The 14914-nt window shown below is 40.5% G+C and overlaps 1 protein-coding gene and 1 pseudogene across 1 annotated transcript; one reads left to right on the plus strand and one right to left on the minus strand.

The window, feature by feature from the left end:
* LOC139950986 (alkaline phosphatase-like) overlaps positions 1–10266 on the minus strand; it is a 176820-nt pseudogene extending 166554 nt beyond the window's left edge.
* A 1562-nt stretch (positions 10267–11828) lies between these two features.
* Positions 11829–14419, plus strand: LOC139950716 (uncharacterized). Its single transcript, XM_071949504.1, has one exon. It carries the CDS (start codon positions 11829–11831, stop codon positions 12813–12815), a length of 987 nt encoding a protein of 328 aa, XP_071805605.1. The 3' UTR covers positions 12816–14419.
* Positions 14420–14914: the final 495 nt, after the last annotated feature.

The following is a 14914-nucleotide window of genomic DNA, read 5'->3' on the forward strand; positions in this document are numbered from 1 at the left end:
CAAGCATAATATTAAAAGCATGAGTGTAGACTTGTACAAGTCCTTCGTAAGTATTATCACAACACCATAGGAACGTAGTCGTAACCATATCTTTTGGAACAACTCATGGGAAATTGCGGACTTTGATTGCTTAGTCGAGTCGCGCCTTCTGCTTTTCAACCCATTTGGTTTATAGTGCGACTAAAGCTACGTACTATGAAAGTGTCGCGATCAAATTCCCCTTGGTTAACTCATGGTTATAACCACTTCTGTCGCTCATGATTACCAGACTAAAACACCAGACATAAGTGACACAATCTTTAAATCTTTTCAGCACGAGTTTTACTTAATTGCACCTTCCATAGACCCTAAATGCTCAACGTGAAGTGCACATGGGCACAAACTAAAAGCCCCGCTAACCTGTGAAAATGCTTGACAAAAGCATATAATTTCGTATTTTCCAAAGCGTTGATTCTTTGCTTACGGTGAGCACCTGCTAACGCGTAGAGTACGAATGCACACGTGCCGAAATTCCCCACTATCTTGTTAACATGCTTGAATGGCATAAGCGCAGAACAGACCCTTCCCATGAAATATGTAAATTGCACGTAGCGCGTGCGCACTAACGTTTTGATTGGCAAACTGAGGGATCGCGCTGTTTTGTACACGGCTAATGGGTGCGTGACGGAGACGTGATTGCGTGTCTGCTTATAGTGCACAACTCTATGGCGTTTGCCAACCAACAGGGTCTGTACGCATGCGTGAATGTAATTAGCATATTTCATGGGAAGGGTCCATTCCCTGCTTCCACAACAAGCGTCGATACGCACAGTAAACAGAGCCATGAAATTGGGGGCTCCATACAGGCTGGGCTGTGTGTACTTTAAAAAAAAAAAAAACATTCCTGGGGAATTCCCGAATTTACAAGAGCTTTTCTTTCTTGCAGGTACACACATTTATTGCACCACCATACATGGACTGTACATGAACATGCACACCTACCCATGTAAAATAAAAGTTTTTATTTTATTTTAATTATGGCTCCATGAAATCACATGTTTCAACCCATAGAGCTATTCTAATAACATGATAAAAGCTTTAATAATAGGGGAACACTGGCCCGGCGAAAAGTGATATACGATGAATGATGCTGTCTTGCAGCCAATGGGAAAATCTTGGACAAAGTCTTGGCCTTTCATTATGTGAGCACGCTTTAAAAAAATGCAAAAAAAAATGATTAACTGTTTAAATTGAGTAACTGTTTAAATTGATTAACTGTTTAAAATGATTAACTATCGAATGCTTCCAGCTACCTGTTTCATTGCCGGTCAGTTTGTGAGATACTTTGACTCAAAAACCAAAATAACCCATGATATTGATGAGGGTGGCGAATAATCAAACGGTACATTCAGAACAGTGAACGCAAACACTGGTTTGTGTCAATGTTGCAGATTGTACCTGTGTATCCTGTCCGAGTGTTATGAGTTGCTGAGCGATGTCAATGCAACCAATGTCAGTTTCCTTCTGCGGTATATCAGAGTCACACTCCCAGTCTCGATGGGGCGAATGTGCGTAAAGTGCGGCAGGGGTAGCGTGTGTCACACGGGCAGTGCTGACGAATCCCGTTGCCTTGCCTTTAGAAAGCACACAAAGCAACGAAAACCTAAGTAAATAACTAGCATTTATTAGCTATATATTCGATCGATACAATTTCAAGAACACAAGACTAAAATTATTACAAAACACTTTACAACAAATCAATGATAGTAAATCATATTTATTATACACACATTGACTGGCAATGAGGTAATTGTACGTTTACCCCCGAGGGACTTTGAGTGACCAGAAGAGGGAGCTATTTCCCGAGGCTGAAAGCCAAGGGAATAGACGTACACTAGTTACCGAATTGTGCCAGTCAATATTGTGTATTATTATACAGCTCGGTCTTAATGTGAAATAAGAACAACACGTGGAAAAGAAAGGAAGTTTTGTAGTTGCTGTTCACGGTTCAAGTCAAGAGAGGGCGCTGTAACCGGGCACTATTTTCAAAGAGCTAGTTCCCGCAAGCACATGCGCCCGATCACTAGACTGAGCTCACCCCACGAGACCGTGTTCAGCCAACCAGAAAAGGCAAGAGGTGTGTTATAAAACATTATATGAATATGTTGACGTTCTTTTAAACTTACCAGACTTTTGACCAGATATCATAACAGACTCCACAGTAGCATTGAGACTAGATTTACAATCTCCTTTAATAGCAGAATCGTCTAGCCCTATCACTGCTGTCTTGGTTTTAACACCACTAAAATAAGCAGTAGCCGTACCAGCCGAGTCCGGTACTTGCCTATCGGTATTGTAGGTCTAGAGGATGAAAGAGTGCAGGAAATATTCTCAGACTAAATGCTCCGTATGTTTGACCACGTGGGGCGCACTCAATATAGTGGGTGCGTTCGTTTAGCTTCCCTGGGTCGACCCCGATCTGCCCCGGTACGTTCGAATAGCTTTGACTGGGCTCACCCGGGTCAGCCCCCCCCCCCCCCCCCCCCCCAGTGTCCTGCTTGTGGAGTGGGTCACTTGGGGTGACCTGAGGTGCATGCCATCACCACGAGAGGGCGAGTGTGTTCGTTCGATTAGCTCTTGTCAGGGGTTCACCCGAGTGAGCACCACGGGGTCAACCCAGGGAAGCTTATACCGGGCACACCCACTATTTGTATCACTTCTGGGCACTATTTCCCCGGTCAGGTTCTTGCTTTTCAGAACCAGTGATTTCATTGGATAATAGTGCAGTGAGTTCAGCATTCTGTTTCCGTGTTTTGATTGGTCCGAGGTGATGTTTGGCATTTGTACTAGCGGTCATCTGCATATGAATCTAGGTGAAAGGTGAAGATGGACAAGGATTGACCTACGCTAGAGGCAACTCTCTGGCGTTATCATTCACGAGCCTCGAAGTGTGACGTCAGATGTTCAGGTTATAGGGATATACTAGCCTGAACATCTGACGTCACACTTCTAGGCTCGTGAATAACGCCAAAGAGTAACCTCTCGCCTCTGGTCAATCCCCGTCACCAATCCCCGTCAATCCCCGTCACCAATCCCCGTCAATCCCGTTCCACGATTCGTCCTGTACAGTTTTGATCAACGTTCTTCCAATTGTTGTGCCGTTAATGTTGCTTGAGAGACGGGTTGTAATGGCTCCTTTAATGGTTTTATTTTAATTTGGTTTATGTGATTGTAATGTGGTGGCTATGTTTTCCAGTCTTTAATAACTGTTTGGGGATGAATGAATAAACCCCGTGATACAAATATGTTTGATAGCGCCCTCATTCGGTCAAAAGTACGGCGCATTTCTGTTTGAATGTCCAAATCAAAGTACAGGGCTGCGTATTGGCGGTCGTACCAATAGATGTTTCAGTCATTGTCCAGTGATTATCCAATGTCCAATTCAACCGCCAAAAACTCACCCATGGCTTGCTTAAAGTCAGCGGCAAAATAATCTGCAGTAATTGTGCAAAATGACACTCCCACAATATACCTGCATTGGTGCAAACTAATTCTCTTAAAAACACCACAACCGGCAACTTTCCGCACAATAGTTAAACAATATTATTGAAATCATAAATAACATTTGTTTTTACTTTACCGTGACATGACTTGGCTTGTTTCGATGCGGTACCATTATGAGAGTGTGGGCTTCGACGAGTGCAATTTGTTTGCAAGAACATTCCACGATTACTAGTGAGTTACTCCTGCATTGCAGTTTAAAAAGAAGTAGTAAGGGCGTTTCAAGTATTTAAACCAGTGGGTGGATTTCACAAGAGCTAGGACTAGTCTTATCTCGACTTAGGACGAGTGACTCGTCCTAACTTTGGACTACCCATACGTTTTTAATATCTCCTAGGACTAGTCCTAACTCTTTGTGAAATCGACCCCAGACCTGCTTTAAGTGGGGAGGTTTTTTAAACGGTGAAGATCTCCTGCAGTAGTTGTTTCAGTGTGTAGGCTCGAGACGTAATAATTATTGTTACCTTTGACAAAGCTACACTAGGGAACTTATCCCATTCGAGGTCTGTTTCTTCCCCGTGATCTCCTTCCAGTTGCCCCTTGAGAATCCTCGCAGCCGTCACGGTTGTTATACCAATCCCATCTCCGACGAAAAACACCACGTTCTTAGCTTTATTCGTGTTGAGTGTTTGCTCTCTGGTAATAGCTTTCTGCAATCTGTCGTTAGCCAGGTCATTCCAGTACTTCGCACCTACAACGATTTTATACAAACACTTTAAACACTACTCGAAGACAATCAGAATAGTTTCGTCTTCTTAGAACTCGAAGATCATTACTGCAATTTGTTTGGGTTTCGTGATTTAGCTTTTGCATATTTTGAAACTCCTTGTAAATAGGATAAATTGGTCAAGAGTACTCTTAAAAATTAATGATTGCTGGCAAAGAGAAACTTTCATTTATTAAATAAAATATCCATTTTGATTACGGGGGTATTCATTTTCATTATTGACCTTTTGATCGCTATACGGATATCTATATTGGCCTATTAGTTATAAACCTTATTGTTATATTAAGACAGCGATACATGCATAGACAATACCGGGTATTTTGTTATGAGATTAAGGTGTGTTCTTTCTCGACCCTCATCTTCTGTGTTTTTCGTTAAAAAAGAATCGGCTGTAATATTTGTTGTGTTCGTACGTCGTTAAATTATCAATAAAAGACAATGGAACAGGGCACATTGCGTCAAAAACTCGGGTTCTATTCACGTGATGACAACACGCAAAACAACAGAGCTCTCGTACAACCAGATCTCGCGTGAAACAATGTGATCACTAAGTCTGCATACATTATCATATTCAACTTTGATCCGTTGAAAAGTCAAATGGGGCTCTACTCTATTCAAGCGAGAGCCACTATATGCCTACTTGCTTTGTGGTAGCACATTGCCTCCTGCAGTCAGCATATAGATCCAAATTAACCATCTTAAATCCAACATGTTGAAATCAAAGTAAAAAAATCAGAGTTAATGAAACAGTGTATACCGATCGTCACTGTTTGTATCCGACTGAGGTCATAGTCAGTTTGAATTACAGACTTCATAACTATAGAACAGCAATAACTTATCATTTCATTCATTCTTTGGCTTTTGAACCTTGGAAATAAATTATCGGTTCTTGAACTTTAATTTCATATTTCAAATGGCCATTATCTATATCGGTACTTGTACTATATCATCAACTTCACATCTGTATTTTTTAATACCAATTAATCTACTGTGAAGTTTTACAAAAAATGGGACTCCTTCAAAGTATTGTGCCGAGGTTAACTCTGCATTTTACTAAAGTGGTAAACTATGTCGGTCAATTTTATACTTTGTTTTGCTGTAACGGTTTTTCAGCATAATTGTATGAGGAGTTGTAATAAGATCTGTTTAAACAAAAATCACCTCGAAAAACTAATAGTTACGAAAGCCCTCCACAAAAAAAAACGATGTTTAAATCTGTGATAACGGCTTGATTCGTCATAATGGGTTCACCAACGCCTCCCCTCCCATCCCTACCCCACCCCTCCCCGCGTAAATAGCGGATGGCGTATCAGCGTTACAAATCCTTAACGATTGAATGTGCATATAATCTAATTACATACACGTTTTGATGATTCCGTAATGATGGACTGTAAATTGTGATAACCGAATCAAAATATCTTGGCGTTTTTTTTTAGCACTATTCGAAATAGTTGATCCTCAATGATACACGTTCTTAATAAATTGTAGGCCTCTCATTGACATGCATGGAGTATTTATTAAATTACTGGGCCCTCGACTTCTTCAATGCTATTTATTTATTCAACAATCTTCTCCTGCATTTACAGATATTTGTTTGTTCATAGCAATAAGTAAAACAATGGAACAAGGGAGTGGTACGATGTATTAAGCGTCTGTCTAAAATCAACAGTATCTTAGGCCCCGTTCCCACTGGACCCCGCGTTAATTTGGCCGTAAACAAAAGACTAAGCCGAAGGCAGGCCGGGTCCTTCATCTACGACCACGACCCCGCCAGTTTGAAACGAATGTTCAAGACTATGACTTAGCACAGTTTATTCTTACTAATATAGCAAAGCCAATTTCGGTTTACATGAATAGGCCCAAAACAATTGGAATGGACTTGTAAGTTCAAACTTGTGTTAAATAAATCCTGATCAAAATTTGTATAAATCTCTCATAATATGCATTTGCAACTTGTCTGTACTCTGAATGTAGCTGGGGGCATATGTGTGTAAACACCTTTTGTAATATTGTCAAAGACCAGTGTTCACTCTTGCCGTATCTCAACTATGCATAAAATAACAAACCTGTGAAAATTAGAGCTCAATTGGTCGTCGAAGTTGCGAGATAATAATGAAAGAAAAAACACCCTTGTCACACGAAGTTGTGTGCTTTCAGATGCTTGATTTCGAGACCCTCAAAATCCAATTCTGAGGTCTCGAAACCAAATTCGTGGAAAGATACTTTTCTCGAAAACTACGTTTCTTCAGAGGGAGTCGTTTCTCACAGTCTTTCATACTGCCAACAGCTCCCCATTACTCGTTATCAAGTAAGGTTTTATGCTAATTTGAGTAGTTAACCAATAGTGTACACTGCCTTTAAGCACATTTTGACGATTTTGAGATTTTCAATATATGAACGAGTCCTTTATGTCAAAGAAGTTGCCAAAAATGGGGACAGAATCTCCGGGGACAGATTTCCATGAGACACCGGCCCAAGGCGGAATCCTGCCATACGTGTTTTTTAAAACAATCAAAATTACTTCAATCTCATCCAAAAGTTAATTTGATTGTTTTTGATTTTTGTGGTTTATATTGATTGTTTCTGCTCCATTGAATATTCTTGTTTCCCAAAAGCATTTGTGCGTTTCGGTGGTAGTAGACTCTGAGAAAACAAAGAATACAATTGAAACTCAGTTTAAAAATACCCTTTAAGGGCAAAGGCAGGACACATTAATAGGTAACTTTCAACCACTAGGGAGTCTTTTCACTTGGTGTATCTCAACATATTCTTAAATTAACAAACCCGTGAACAATAATTTGAGCTCAATTGGTCGTCGAAATTGCGAGAGAAAAATGGGAAAATCACCCCCGTCGCACAAGTTGTGTGCTTTCAGATGCCTTCAGTTTGAGACCTTTAACAACTCGAAAATACTTCTTTCTCAAAAACTAGGTTTCTTCAGAGAGAGCCGTTTCTCACAATGTTTTGTACTATTAACATCTCTCCATTGCTCATTACCAAGTAAGTCTTTATGCTAGCAATTCTGTTGAGTATTTACCTATGGTGTCCAGTGCCTTTAATGTTGCTCTGTTGGTGGCGCACTCTACTATAAATACATTGTCATTGCATTTCGATTTCGGAAAAAAACACACTGAGTTAGTGTTAGTAAACATATACTTCAAAAGAGTGGAAGCACGAAAGAGATCCATCTGAACAGTATATATATTGCGTACGCAGTTCTTTCTTTGATAATAAACTTGCACTTTAACTCACAATCATCAGGGAAATACATCAATTGAGCGGAAATAGAAGGAAAACGGCCAGGAACTTCAGGAAGCAATCACACAGTGCAACCCAGTAGGGCGGATATACATGTAAAAACACCATACCATTAAAGCGTGTACAAATTGATCTCCATTGGTAACATACAGCCTCATCCAAACCAGTGATAGAGTAAGTCACTGCTTTCAATCAGTGACTTTACCACATACACAATGTAGTGTAGAGTTTTACACCATTGGTATCCATTCAACATACAGTATCATTCAAACCAATGATAGAGTAAGTCACTGTCATAAATCAGTGACTTTTACACGGTATTGACGCACAATTGTAACATACAGCCTCATCCAAACCAATGATAGAGTAAGTCACTGCTTTCAATCAGTGACTTTACCACATACACAATGTAGTGTAGAGTTTTACACCATTGGTATCCATTCAACATACAGTATCATTCAAACCAATGGTAGAGTAAGTCACTGTCATAAATCAGTGACTTTAACACGGTATTGATCCACAATTGTAACATACAGCCTCGTCCAAACCAATGGTAGAGTAAGTCACTGCATTCAATCAGTGACTTTAACACGTATCTATGATTGGCTGCTTATCGAATGTCAATCAAACATCAAAGTAGACTGATGAGCACTTCAATGAAAATACAGCAGTATTTAAACGCGCTGCACCAGCAACAGTGCTCATAACAACTTTGCATCTTATCGGAAGAGAGAAACTGAGAAAGCTTGCACTACAATAACACAACATCAAGGTAAGTGTTTCTCGTTATACTGTCGGACCCGGACTTTGGCTTCTAGATGCATGCAGTGTATTTTAGGGTAGCCTATTATTTCAAGAAGATTGCAGTTTTGGTCCAAGAAGGGGCACCACTCTACCCAATAAAGCAGTAACATTTACGTTGCTTTACCTGGCAGCTGGTGCCAGGTAAAATGCAGTAAATTTCACAGTAGCAGTTTTGTAAATTGTGCCTTGAGTTTGCTAAACTCCACTTTGAAATTTACTGCACTTTTAATACCTAGCACCCTGGCTGCCAGGTATACAAAGCACCGTAATTTTGACGGGTTATTTTAACAGCGTATTCAGCTGAAGTTCTCATGTGGTGTTTGGGTCACTTGCTCTCTGCCAATATTAGTGTAGTGTGGTACTGTTTGGTGGTACAGACTGTAATGCCGTTGCATTTCCCTTTGAAACCACGATATATTGCGTTGTGTCGTTGGGGCTTTTATCACAATACTTGCAAGTGGTTTCCGTTTTGGAGCAGCAAGTTCCGCTGGTATTCTGTACATTGTCTTGTTCAAATAGTGGGCAATAAAAGTTTACCTAGACAGTTTCAGTTTAATGTGCTTGATATTCTGCTCGTTTTAATGTGTGTGTACTATTCATCCAAAAGCTGTCAACAAAATTAACAACAAGTACTGATGAAATGGCATTGTGTGACATGACCACTTTGTTATTTTCTTGTGGGTAAAACAAAACAAGATTGAACATAATGCAACACTTTCATAATTATTATGGTGATCGGTGTTTTGTACAGCCGACGTGGGGAGGGGCAACCGAGGTGAAGCCGAGTTTGCCTGTTTGCCCCAAAAGTTTACACAAAACCTGGACCCCGTCACGGCGGAGCATGCAACATTAATTGTTTTATTTTACCATGATAAACGATTCCTCTTGTTTGGGGACAAATTGTTACCATCCTCCATTATTGTTACGACAGTAATGACACAGTTTAAAACTATGACAGCATATTTTGTAAGCCAAAACATGGTGGCACACTGTCTTATGGTGCTGTCACTTGACGTTTTAGCCAACGTATGTCAACGTAAGAAAATTTTAGCGAGTACGCTGGCGTACGTCGAATAATTATGGGTAAAGGAACCGTCACACCTTGACGTTTAAGCCAGCGTATGCCGACGTATGACAATTTTGGCGACTACGCTGGTGTACGTCAAATAAGTTATGGACAACTTTGTATAAGTTAAGAGCACGATGACACACGCTGATATACACGACGATGTAAGGCGTGTGGCTCACAAAGGCACTGTCACACATTGACGTTTTAGTCAGCGTATGCCGACGTTTGCAAATTTCTCTAAAACGTTGGCATACGCTGAACTACCGATGGATTTTTCAATTTAGAGCGTACACGAAGCGTATTCATAACGAGGTGGACGGATGCATACTGTAGAAGTAACTTACACAGAGCGTTTTCATAACGAATCCTTAGCGTTTGACGGCGTTCACAACTTATGTTCTACGATGGTCCAACGACTGCATAGAGCGCGGGGGCAGCGTATTGCCGACGATGTAATCCTCAAGCGAACCCAAATGTTATATACCGATTCACATAACTTTGCCAATACACCATTACATGGTAGCTGTAAGTTTAGAAACAAGTTTAGTAAGTTATGTGGTCATCCGGAACACGTCACATACGTTCGACGTAAGTTCAAAGCATATTACTCATATAGGTTATAAGAAATACGTTTTTGGTTCTCTAGACATTTTATCGACGTATGTCGACTTCTGATAACCTTACAAGTAACGTGTGGGAACGTGCGTCATCGATTGTAAACGCACCTTAACTTATGCGGAACTCATGAACGACACGCTGGCACACTTAGATGTTGTTGTGCGTGCACACAATTTCTCGACAAACTCGCCTTACTACGACGTACACGGCGTGTTTCAGCGTGCTCTTAACTTATACAAAACTTACCCATAACTTATTCGACGTACGCCAGCGTATTCGCCCAAATTTTGAATACGTCGGCATAGGCTTGCTAAAACGTCTAGGTGTGACAGGGCCTTAACATTCAACAGTAGTAACGTGCTTTGAACCTACCTCGAACGTATTTGACGTGCTCCGGACGACCACAGAACTTAATGAATGTGATTCTAACTTACAGCTACCGTATAATGGCGTATTGGCAGCGTTTTTGTGAATCGGATACTACAATGTCAAGTGCAGTTATTATTTCAATCGTCGAGAGGCACCCTCTTTGTAGGCAACTGCATGTGATCGCCGGCAATACGCTGCCGTGCGTTATGCAGTAGTTAGATTACCGTAGAACATAAGCTGTGAACGCTGTTAACAGGCTAAGCATTCGTTATTCAAACGTTCTATGTAAGTACGCTGACTAAAACGTCAAGGTGTGACAGTGCCGTAAGTTAAGATCACGGCTAAATACGCCGATATACGTCTTTGTATTATGCTTTGAACCTATGTCGAAATTATTTATCGTGTTCCGGACGACCACTTTTGATGAAATTAAGTAGTGGCAGCGTATTGGGAAATCGGTATACACAAATTGGGTTCGAAGGAGAACACAGTTATGCCAAGTGCAGTTATTATTTCAAACGTCGAGGTACCATGCAATACGCTGCCGCGCGCTATGCAGTAGTTAGACTATTCGTAGATATCGTGTCTTTTTACACGAGGAGAAATCCTCACAATGTAGACAAGTTGAGGAATCTTTCTTGGATTATAAAATGAGCGAAGTGATACGGACAGGAGCTCAATGTATAGGGTGTTGGTTTTATCTCAAACAATCACTGTGTTGCACCATCTCTTGTTAATATAGAGGCATACGCGCCCCACCCTGTATCTTCCATGTAATTTTGTAATCTCTGTCAAGTCGAATCCGAGATCCAAAGCCGTCTATATGGAAATCATTACTCTGGGTTGTATTGTCTAACCATGTCTCAGTGAAGGATACCAGAGTCTCTGTGTTTACGCATGTGATTAAACGAGCTCATCCATTTGGGGCATAGGGAACGGCAATGGACGATACCATTAATGGGAGAAAGGTTCTATCGGTCTGATTAAATTTATTTCTCCTCACCACCCATATTTCCTCTTGTTCTTCTTTTAAAGTTGTTTACTGTTGTCTGACAGTTGTTTGGGTGTCATTGGGGAGCATTTCAACACGATGTTCAGTATGTTAAAGATCAAACGAGCCAACGGCACCCTGCCGTAAGCTAGGTACTCAAGTGTGTAGCGGTAGCCACTTTGTTGTGTGGAGCGATTATTTAGCTCAACACAAGAGAACACTTACGATCAATACGGCCAGGTACATAATTTAACACACACATGCTCAGCCCAGCGAAACACAAATTGACTAAAACGTGGTTAATGTAGAAAGTGGTGATAAAGAACTTCCACAAACACATGGAAAATGTGAATAAATTGGAGCTGACCCAAAACTTGTGGTCACCGCTAGAGCAGCGCCTTCTATGTCTGCATGTTTTCATCGTTTGTTTTATTTATTCTATTAAATTACAGATGAAGATTACCATATCAACAGTGCCCCTTCTTCTTGGTATTTTGCAAGTTCCGTTCATGGTGGCTAAAACAGCAGTTTCACCTGATCCGGAGATGACGTGTAACTCCTGCTGCCAGGGCCCAGCCGGTATACCGGGAATTCCCGGGTCAAATGGGAACCATGGACAAGGGCTTGTAGGGTCCCCTGGTGAGGTAGGTCAACCTGGGGCTAAAGGAGACAAGGGGTCAGATGGACTAGTTGGTGAGCCAGGCGCTAAAGGGGATACTGGACTTAAGGGAGATCAAGGAGTCGGTCAACCAGGGAAACAAGGACCTCTAGGTCTGCCTGGGATGAATGGTCTGAATGGGGAGAGAGGTGAACCTGGACCAGCTGGACAGACCGGCGAAGCAGGTGAGCCCGGGGGAAATGGAGACATCGGGTCAGATGGACTGGTTGGTGCGCCATGCGCTAAAGGGGATCATGGACTGAAGGGAGAGCAAGGAGTCGGCCAACAGGGCAGAAAAGGACCTCGAGGTCTGCCTGGGATGAATGGTCTGAAGGGAGAGAGAGGTGAACCTGGACCAGCTGGACAGACTGGTGAAGCAGGTGAATGTAGTACGCGACGGTCCGCCTTCATTGCAGTGAGGAGTAAAGGTTTCATCCCTCCATCCCCCTATGATCCTCTGCCCTTTGAAAAGTTATTGTTTTCAGAGGAAGGGACTGATTTCAACTTGACTACCGGCACGTTTACGTGTAATGTGCCTGGGGTATACGTATTGATGTTCTCAGTCCGGACACCTGGGCACCTATATGTCCGGCTGAAGAAGAACCGCGGTGACACCATTGTTACAGGGGGTGTATACGATGCAGGTACTCATCAAGTGAGCAGCAGTGCGGTGATTCCCCTGCTCTATGGAGATCAAGTTCACTTAGCTGTAGCCGGTAGAGTATATAGTTTCTCTTACCATCACTCGTCTTTTACTGGATTCCTGCTGTACGAAATCTAATTCAAACACAAAAACACACGGAAACATTTCAATGTTTGAGACAGCGCTTTATAAAAAGGGCAATTATATAGTGTTTCAAAATATATAAAATCACTAGTTAATTGTGTTCAGATGGGGCAGTTTGTTTAGATGATGTTTTAATGCATATAGGATAATTAATTTGATAAAAGACGTTATGTTTTAAAGCGTGATTTTGCAAACGTGTTTATTGTGACGAAAACATGTTTTGTTTTGTCACGTTAACAGTGCTTTAAATATCAGTGTATCGCTTTTTTTATAGAACTTTTGGGGAAATTGGTTAAATCTACTTTTCAATGTCAATGTCCAAGGGTGCTTTAATAAGTACTTGATGACGACTTTTAATCATTTGTTCCCGAAAAAAAAAAGTAAAAAATTGAAATTACTAAAAATAAAACACACAAAACTGGATAGTTTAGTAAGTAGTAAAGAAAAGCAAAGCAATTCACCTTCCTTGATACAGACCAAGACAGCAAAAAACATAATTCATGATGGCCGCCTGTTTCGCCGGTCATGTTGTATTTCCAAATATTAAAATGGTGACTATAGCTGCACCCTGTTGAAGCAACGACATAGAAATATTTCACATAAAAACCGGTTACAGTTGTCTTCTGTTGATACATTTGTTAATACTTATGAATTTAAACTAATGATAACTTGTGATCAAAAGGATACAGCGTTGTCAAGTTACCGGAAGATATTTGTATTGGGCCGTATTTTCCCGAACACGTCCCGATATAGTGAAGAATATAACTCTTCCTCGTAGTTTTGCGTTTGTTTTTACATGAGAGAGCACTTGTTTTTTTATAATGCAGATGAAACGTTTCGGTATTCGTTTTGACCAAACCAATCTTGCTATAAAAAGGTATACCAACAAAACACACCATCATTTTGATCGTAACTTAATCTTTCGGAATACGAGCTAGTTACACAATATTGCATTTCATCTTGATCCCCCTTACTACAGAAAAGTGTCGCTGACAGTTAAGTTCAAGACAGTGGACACTATTGGTAATTTTCAAAGACTAGTCTTCTTACTTGGTGAATCTCCACACATCTGCATAAAATAACAAACCTGTGAAAATTTGAGCTCAACCGGTCGTCGAAGTTGCGAGATAATAATAACAGAACAGACACCATTTTCACTCGAGGTTGTGCTTTCAGATGCTTGATTTCGAGACCTCAAATTCTAAACTTGAGGTCTCGAAATCTAATTCGTGGAAAATTGCTTCTTTGTCGACAACTACGTCACTTCAGAGGGAGCCGTGTCTCACAATGTTTTATACTATCGACCTCCCCCCATTACTCGTTACCAATTGAGGTTTTATGCTGATAATTATTTTGAGTAATTACCAATAGTGTCCACTGCCTTAAACATTAACGTTACAGGCCGTCAAAAACACAATATTGATTTTTGAATTAACATTAGCATACATAACATATTAATTGATACATATATTTATACAAAGGATTGTTATCTAAATAAACTAGTATCCATTGTACCAGAAGTTAAGATCTATGTCATAGTTTTAGAAACGGTCAGTTGTCACTTGAATGTTTTAAAAACATTGAAGGAATGAACATTGACGCCGTATCAGTTGATTGTTATGGTTTTTTAATGGATATTAAACTACAATTATTGGTTAATACAATTTACAATCTGATTTTTTTCCTGACACTGTTTTACTCTTTTTGTCAAAAGCTACAGCACCTCTGCAAGTAATAATTTAAGGGAAACTTAACGTTATATCTTCAACCAGTGCAAGTTTAATGAAAAACAGTGAACATTGTGTTTGTGTCATTCTACAAAAAATATCCGAACCCTTAAGTTTGAAACCATCAGACTTAAGTTGCTATGTGAAATAGTTCAGAGCACGCTTGTTTAAATGGCACAATGGTATAAACAACCGTTTGCCCCGCACAATTAAGTAAAGTTCAGCATCATTTTCTTATTGTCTACTAATCTCGAATTCAACTTGCTCTCTTTTTATAGACCAGTAGTGACCCTCATGAATGATATAAGTTGTACAAGCTCATCAGCCCTTCCCAGTGATGCTAGATGACCATAATAGACCCTTCCC

The sequence above is a fragment of the Asterias amurensis genome, chromosome 18 (genome assembly GCF_032118995.1).
Source record: "Asterias amurensis chromosome 18, ASM3211899v1".
Lineage (NCBI taxonomy): Eukaryota > Metazoa > Echinodermata > Asteroidea > Forcipulatida > Asteriidae > Asterias > Asterias amurensis.

What these genes read in the sequence shown, in the direction of transcription:
- LOC139950716 (XM_071949504.1), top strand. Translation starts at nt 11,829, where the DNA reads ATGAAGATTACCATATCAACAGTGCCCCTTCTTCTTGGTATTTTGCAA.